Source organism: Phalaenopsis equestris, unplaced genomic scaffold (genome assembly GCF_001263595.1).
Source record: "Phalaenopsis equestris unplaced genomic scaffold, ASM126359v1 Scaffold228635, whole genome shotgun sequence".
Lineage (NCBI taxonomy): Eukaryota > Viridiplantae > Streptophyta > Magnoliopsida > Asparagales > Orchidaceae > Phalaenopsis > Phalaenopsis equestris.
Window position 1 is genome coordinate 33,194 of NW_018246610.1, and position 7,500 is coordinate 40,693.

General features: G+C 29.8%; 1 protein-coding gene across 1 annotated transcript in view; it reads left to right on the forward strand.

Moving 5' to 3' along the window:
- The first annotated feature begins 5,744 nt into the window (after positions 1-5,744).
- LOC110037988 overlaps positions 5,745-7,500 on the forward strand; it is a 12,764-nt gene continuing 11,008 nt past the window's right edge. Inside the window, exons 1-2 of the mRNA XM_020742741.1 lie at positions 5,745-5,956; positions 6,738-6,906. Of these exons, the coding sequence (XP_020598400.1) occupies positions 5,745-5,956; positions 6,738-6,906 (381 nt within the window). The remainder of the gene's footprint in view (positions 5,957-6,737; positions 6,907-7,500) is intronic.

A 7,500-nucleotide genomic window follows, 5' to 3' on the forward strand; every position in this document is an offset into this window, starting at 1 on the left:
GAAGAAACAATTTATGTGAACTAAGGAACAAATTGCAAGAATAAAAAAGTGATACTTTAAGTTACATGGCTTTAATGTTCTTAAAATAATGTAGATTATTTGGTATCCAACTCGTTTGACTTTCTTCCTTACATTATTTATATGTTTAATGTTTTCTAGAATATTTGCTAATCCCAGAATGAATTGAGTCCCAAAGTTGAAATTATTATCTAGATGTCATGATTCTTTTGGCATTGATTGGCACATGCTTTGGTTTGAAAAGAACTTACAGTGAAATTAATAAAATATCATCAAATCTTCTAAGACAATAGAAAATTTTGTCATTAAATTTTAATCATATAATAATTCATAAGGTGTTAAGATTTTGTAAGAAACACTTTTGTAACAAAGCCATGATCTAACATTAAATATTATCATTAATGCACAAACTACGTCCTTAAAATCCCTATAAAATGTATTAAGTCGTTCAATTTAAAGATTATGTTGCTTGAGATAGAATGTGGTGGTAACAATTGCTAGTAAGAGTAATCTCTAGAGTCTATATTGATTCCAAAATTAGTATCATGAATGAACTTCCCAAGAGTAAGAATAATTTCTTTAGGATCAGAAGAGACCTTTCAACCTTTTGACAATTAGAAGAGTCCTAATTTCATATAAACAAAAAGGTTTTTCAAAAAAAAAAAAAGAAAAAGAAAAAAAGTCGAAGTATATGGTCATTTTTATGTCAATCCCAAGACATAAACATGAAATTGAAGAGCGCGCCCGCAGTACTTTCACAATATCTTATGAAACAAAAATATATTAGGGCATTGTTCTCCAAAATGAAGAATTTCTTAAACATCACACTTTTTAATTACAAATTTTATTATAATCAATCAATAATGCACTGTAATACTAATTTATGCAAGGAAGGATATCCAATCACTTCTATCAAAAGTTCTATTTTGATTGAGAAAGAGTTTTGTAGAATAATCTTCTTATTTATTTATTTATGCCTAAATCATAGGAATACCTCATAAAATTTAAAATTTGATAAGTACAATAAGAAGATTTGCTCCAATTCTAAGCTATTGAAACCCCATATGCATGCTACTTTAGTATCCTTTAAAATCTAGAGTTTTATAGTTCTGAAGTTAAAACTAACCATGAGTCTAGATAAGTCACTATGGAAGAATTGTGGGGAATATTCCATGCGATTATGCTATTATACTAAAAAAAATATTTCTTATCTTCTGATTAATGAAATTTTATTTCTAGTTAGGACTTGCATTTTTTTTTTAAAGATTTTACTTGAAAAAAAATAGCCCCTTGTAACAACACTAATGTCCAAAACATAACATCTAAGATGAGCTTACATATAACGATTTTCAGTTTCATAATATATGGAATTACTTAAAAGCATAGTAAATTTATATTTTCTTGCTTCCATTAACTAACAACTATGATAATTGTTGAACAATCCCGCACAAGAATCCCCATTCTAAACACCACAATGAAGATGATTATTGGCAATCATTAGCTACCACCTCCTTTTGGTATATTCAAAATTAATTGGTGTCAAAAATTAAATTTAATATTGCACAATTGAAAGATGTCTTAATGCCTTTTGCCAACTAAACAAATAAGTATAGAAATAAATCCACAAGGCAATAACTATGTTAATGTTGAAAAAATTTCAAGTTCATTTATGTTCTTCATAAAAGAAAATCCCATTTTCTATTATATTTTATTTATTTATGTGTCAGATAAACTTTGATGAAGGGATAGTCCAGTTGAAAGAATTTTAAATGTATTGAATTTTAAATATTGAGATATTGAAAATTCTTGAATTTACTTGTCCAAAATAGAAATTCAATGTATTTGTTTGAAGAATTTGAAACTCACTCCAAATTCATTTTTGGTATATTAAAAAATAATAAAATTCAAATAAATTTTTTTTTGTGCATTATTACAATGAAACCCATCACCACGTTACCATCTCTTTAAGACGAGCTCTCATCAATGCTCGCCCCTACTATATTTTAACATGATTCGCACACACCATCAACCACAAGTCATCATATGAAGTAGATCATGAACTCCCCTTGCAAGCTCTCGTCTCCTTAACAAGACTTGTATCCCATTGACGCTTGCCTCAGCAATCTATCATGAGCTCCTCTCACAAACTTCATATGTCATAATGATCTTTTGTTGTAGCAGTTCCTTTTAGCATACCTTAGAGCTTGTCTAAGCTTACTTTAGCGAGCTCCTATCACTTCCTCTTCCTTCGTACAACATGACCTTTTCTCCTTCCCTCCCATCATGATCTTCTTCAGGATTTCAAATAAATAAAAAACTCCTAAATTTAATAATGCTGTTCTTACAATTTACACTTTTTTTGTTTTTTTTTTATGAATACTTGTTATCATATTATCTCTAAAATAATCGTATATTTGCGGCAGCCTTAAAATTTGATTTTTCTTCAAGCCTATATAACTAAATAGATAAGCTATAACTTTGTGAAATGACAACATGGATGGATATTTTCTTGTCTTAAACAAGCCAGTTCATTGAACTGTAAATTTGCTGTGCGCGACAAGAAAGTTCGTCCCTTTTTGAAACGTGTGTTTATATTAAATAATTGCTTGTATCGAGGATCTCTCTCGAATATATCAATATTAATTGATGATGAAGCTAATGGTCCACACCAACCTTCTTGTCGCCAACATCAAATACCCTACCCCGAGTAGCACAAGTCCAGATAGCACACAAGCATTTAAAAAAATTGATTGGTACACTTAATTTTTTTCGAAGCAAATTAAATTATTGTTACATTTGATTATTAATACATAATAATGTGGATTAGCGTCAGCATACAGCGAAATATATTAATTTTTTTATCAAATGCATTTAAAAAATTATAAATTTTGCCTTATGTTGTCACTTACGAGTGACCTTAGTGTCTCATGTTAAGAGTGTTATTTATGTATGTAATACACACACAGTTCTATGTGCGTTTTCCACGAAATAATCTTCTAATAATTTAGTTATCAGAGGTTTTGAAAGGTTATTGAAGTATAACCTCTCAATAATCCTCTAATAACCTACTAAAACATTCTGCGGTTTCGCGCTCATATTTACTGCTGTTATTCAGAAGTTTTGTCAGACTATTGTGGCTATTAACCATAATAACGCCAACATAACCCTCCAATGCCTCCCGAATAAATTTTATACTCGCACACTTCTACGTGCGTACTCAGTACGTAAATATTTTCCCTTATTATGTTATGTCGTGAGGATTGTCAAAAGACGTGCTTAAACCAATCAAACCTGACGGCTTTGCCATGTCTAGCTTAAAACTTTGTAAAGGCTAGCCTAAAAAAGAACAGTTATATATTTTTATTGAATTATTCAATGCTTCAATGTACAAGAACATACGAGAGAAAAGAACAAAAATTTTTTGATGATTTGTTCTTTCAAATAGATAAATGAAAATCGATCGCTATAACATGAATATTTTATTTTTTTTATTATTATATTATGTCAAATTTTTAACAAAAATTAAAATTTAAACGCGACTTTTGAAGTTTTCATGCAGACAAATGCACTTGAAGCGAGGACAAAATATTACATTAGGACTCCGCAAGTAGAGTTAAGTGCGGAATCCAATAAAATCCACCACACATGTAAAGGTGAGAAAAAAAAAATCGGCCCGATAACACTGGGGAATATTCCTTTCGTGTTATTCAGGTGTTATTGTGTGTTATTCAAGTGTTATTGATGTGTTATTATGTTATTATAATATCAAGAATATTCTCAAAACACTAACACATGAATAACATACAATAACACCTGAATAACACGGGAGAATATTCCCCGTGTTACCTGTGTTACCGGGAATATTCTCATGTGGTGTGATTTCGTTGGACTTTGCACGTAACTCTACATGTGGAGGATGTAATATTTTTTTCTGAAACGAGAGGCGGATATAGAAAAATTTTTTAAATACATGCATTAATAAATTTTTTAATGTTGAATATTTTGTTTTGAAAAAATACGGTATATTTTGTTATAAAATAAAAGTGCACTACATATGAATTTCCTTGAATTTTATTTTATGCACATTATAAATTACATTTTTTTGATAATTTATAAGTTCATTCTTTTCTAGATGAAATATTTTTATTTAGATATTTAAAATAAATCTTAGCCAAAATAAATTTCAAAATTATTATAATTTATTTTACATAAATACATTCATAAAAAAATATTTAATAAAAATTAATATTACAACAATCATATAAAAATTTAAAAATTAGATGTTCATTTTGATTAAGCATTCATTACCTAAAATTTTTAAAAAAAAATTATGCGATATCATAGGACAGCTATTCAAATATAAAAAACATTGTATTATAGCATGTTATATGCTTTAGTCCCATATCTATAAATTAGACTGTGAAGCTAATCATTAAATTCAAAAGTTCCACTAAACAAAAAATGTTATGACTAAATTTTGGACTAGTTGATTTTGTTGCACTTTAATTAACAATGTAAACAGAATTTTGAAATTTAACTTGTAGTTTTCTAAAATTTAACAACTAATTAACAAACTTGGCACGTATCTTTGTTGCCGAACAGCAATAGCTGGCGGCATGCAGCTAATTATTGGGCCAATCAAGTAGGGTACGGTCCCCGGAGCCACCAATGTGGCTTCCCAATGCTTGAAGAGGCTATATATATATATTGTATATATATATATATATATATCTCACTATGAAAATAGCGAAGTCAGGCTATTTAATAAGAGAGAAATATCAAAATTTGAAATATTTGAAGTGAATGAAATAGCATACTGCCTAAATTTGACGTAATTCTCTTCAAATATTTGATATATGTCTAATTTAGGCTATTTTGAAAATTTCCATATTGAATTTGACATATTTTAGGCTATATTTAAACTAAAAATAAGCATACTGAATTTGACGTAATTTAGGCTATTTTGTGTCAAATTATAAGCATAGCGGCTTTTTCAATATATGCTAATTTAGGCTACTTTGAAATTTTCAAATTTTGAAGAGAATTATGTCAAATTTTTTGCGCATTGATAGTCCACATTTGACATAATTTGACAAAAAAATAGCCATCTAGAATAGAATATTTGAAGAGAATGAAACATCAAAATAGCCTAAATTTTAAAAATATTTCAATAATTTTGAAATTCATCTTCTCCTAAATAATATTTGAAGTATGCTTTGAAATATTTTATCTTCAGATCCTTATATATATATATATATATATATATATGTATTTTGGAGAGACTCAAATTTCGATTTCTCATACGTTTTTTGGCCCCACGATGAGAGCTTGCGCCATGTGTTTAAAATTTCAGAGCCTCCGCGCCACGGTTGGATCAACCCTTGACCTGAGTAGACTTACAGTGATCCCGCCACCACAAATCAATGCTTACGACACGAGCGTGCACACACATATATATATATATTAATATATATATGCGCGCGCTATGTAGTCATATCATACGTGATTAAGCATTAAATCTCATACCACTCAAGTAATTAATATAAAAAATTGTCATACAATTTAAACTATTCTTGTATTTAATTTTGCCAATTCAAAATTTTGTTTTATTTAATTTTGCATGTAAATTTCTTTTCTAATCTTTTTATAGGAAAACCTGGCGCTTCTGAAGGAGATGCAAACTCAGTGCACACGAGGAACAATCCTGGGTCGTGATCAGTACGCGTATGAGCTATGGAAAGAGACAGTTCGGGGCAAGAAGGAAGAAAGAAGTAAGTCATGGATTGGGTTCATATGCAGAAGCGTGCAATGCTCGTTGCTCTTTTTGCACATTCAATATATTTACTTCCACCGCTTATAAGGATAAGGTTTATAGGGAGGTTGGCACATTCAATTTTAATATAGAGACCCAATTTGCTGCTAAGCTCGATGAAATGAAGTATGATTTAAAAGCTAAAAATGAAAATAAAATTAGAAACATTGTGACATCAGACACAACTAAGAGAGAAATAACATGAAAAGGAGGAGATCAAGGAGAAGAACGATGAGGAGAGAGATGATGACTATGATTGTTTTTATTTATTTTTGTTTTATAAGACATTTGAATATGTTATTCTTCTGTACTTGTTTAAATCTCTAGTTCAATGAATTCTGATTATTTCTATGTTTAATTTGTGCGTACATTCATGTGACTTTAGTTTAATAATTGATTGATTGATAAACTAGATTTTGCAATATATAATTGAATTTATATGTAAGATATGATTGAAGGTGTGAAAATTATAATGAAATAATGAAAACTCTTCTTATATATATTTTATATTTACAATTTTTCAGCAATTATCCGATGGCCAAGCAATGGACTATCGATGCACAAAAAATGATGAATAGTTTTGTCAGATACTTACACTGATGGATAATTGAAATGTAATTGATGACTATTTATTCGACATGAACTGACAGGTTGTACCTATTGGTTTTTCAATTGACGGTTAATTGTTAGCAAACTAACAACTGTGATTTTGATATAAACCCAAAGGTAGTGCCCGTCGAATGCCAAAAATTGCAAACAAAGTCGTTGTTTCTTAGATTAATGACAAGTGAAAAGGCAATGCGCTATTGACCGTCGAAAAACAATGAGTTTCTAATTAACCAATGATTTTTTAAAAATTTTCAACCTTATTTAGAACATGGAAATAGTTTAAATTCCAATATATTAGGGAGGTTGCTAGAGTTCGCGTCTTTCATGGCAGAGGTAAGGAGATGGCTGGAACATCTTTTGTTGAGATGGTAAATCGTAGCACAGAGGTTAGTAAGGTGGATTCCAGGAACTATGTTTTCACTGAAGAGCATCATGATGCATTGGAACGTATGGGTGATAATCTATTTGTAAGAAAACATGAGAGGAAGATTGGTAAGTCAGCTATTTTCTTATCTGAAAATTATACAATTTCATTATCGTTGTCTTGCAAGTATGTGTTAGTTGGCAAGTTTCTATATGACCATCCTAAAATGGAATGTATATGAAGTTTTCTTGATGTTTTGAAACTCTTGGGAGAATGGAAAGTGGGAATACTTGATTGTAGGCAAATTTTAATCCATGAGCAAGGAGGACTATGTTTGGCTTTTTGCAAAGAAATACTTAAAGATTGAAAATAGAAGCATCAAGCTTCTCAAATGGCCTGTTAACTTTGGCCCTCAAACAAAACCCTCTATTTTTCTAATTTTGTTCAAATTTTATAGGCTGAAGTTACAACTATTCAATCATAAAATTTTATTTTCTCCGGGTACAATTTTTGCGAGGCCAATCAAGATTGATGTTCCTACATTTAACCTTGCATGCTCATCAGTTGCTAGGGTGTTAGTTGAAATAGATAACACACAAAAAGTTGCTGATGAAATTTTCGAATGTTTAATTATATATGTTAGAAAATTGTTACATTCTACACCCTAAATTTAAAATGCAAACAACTCCACACCCTC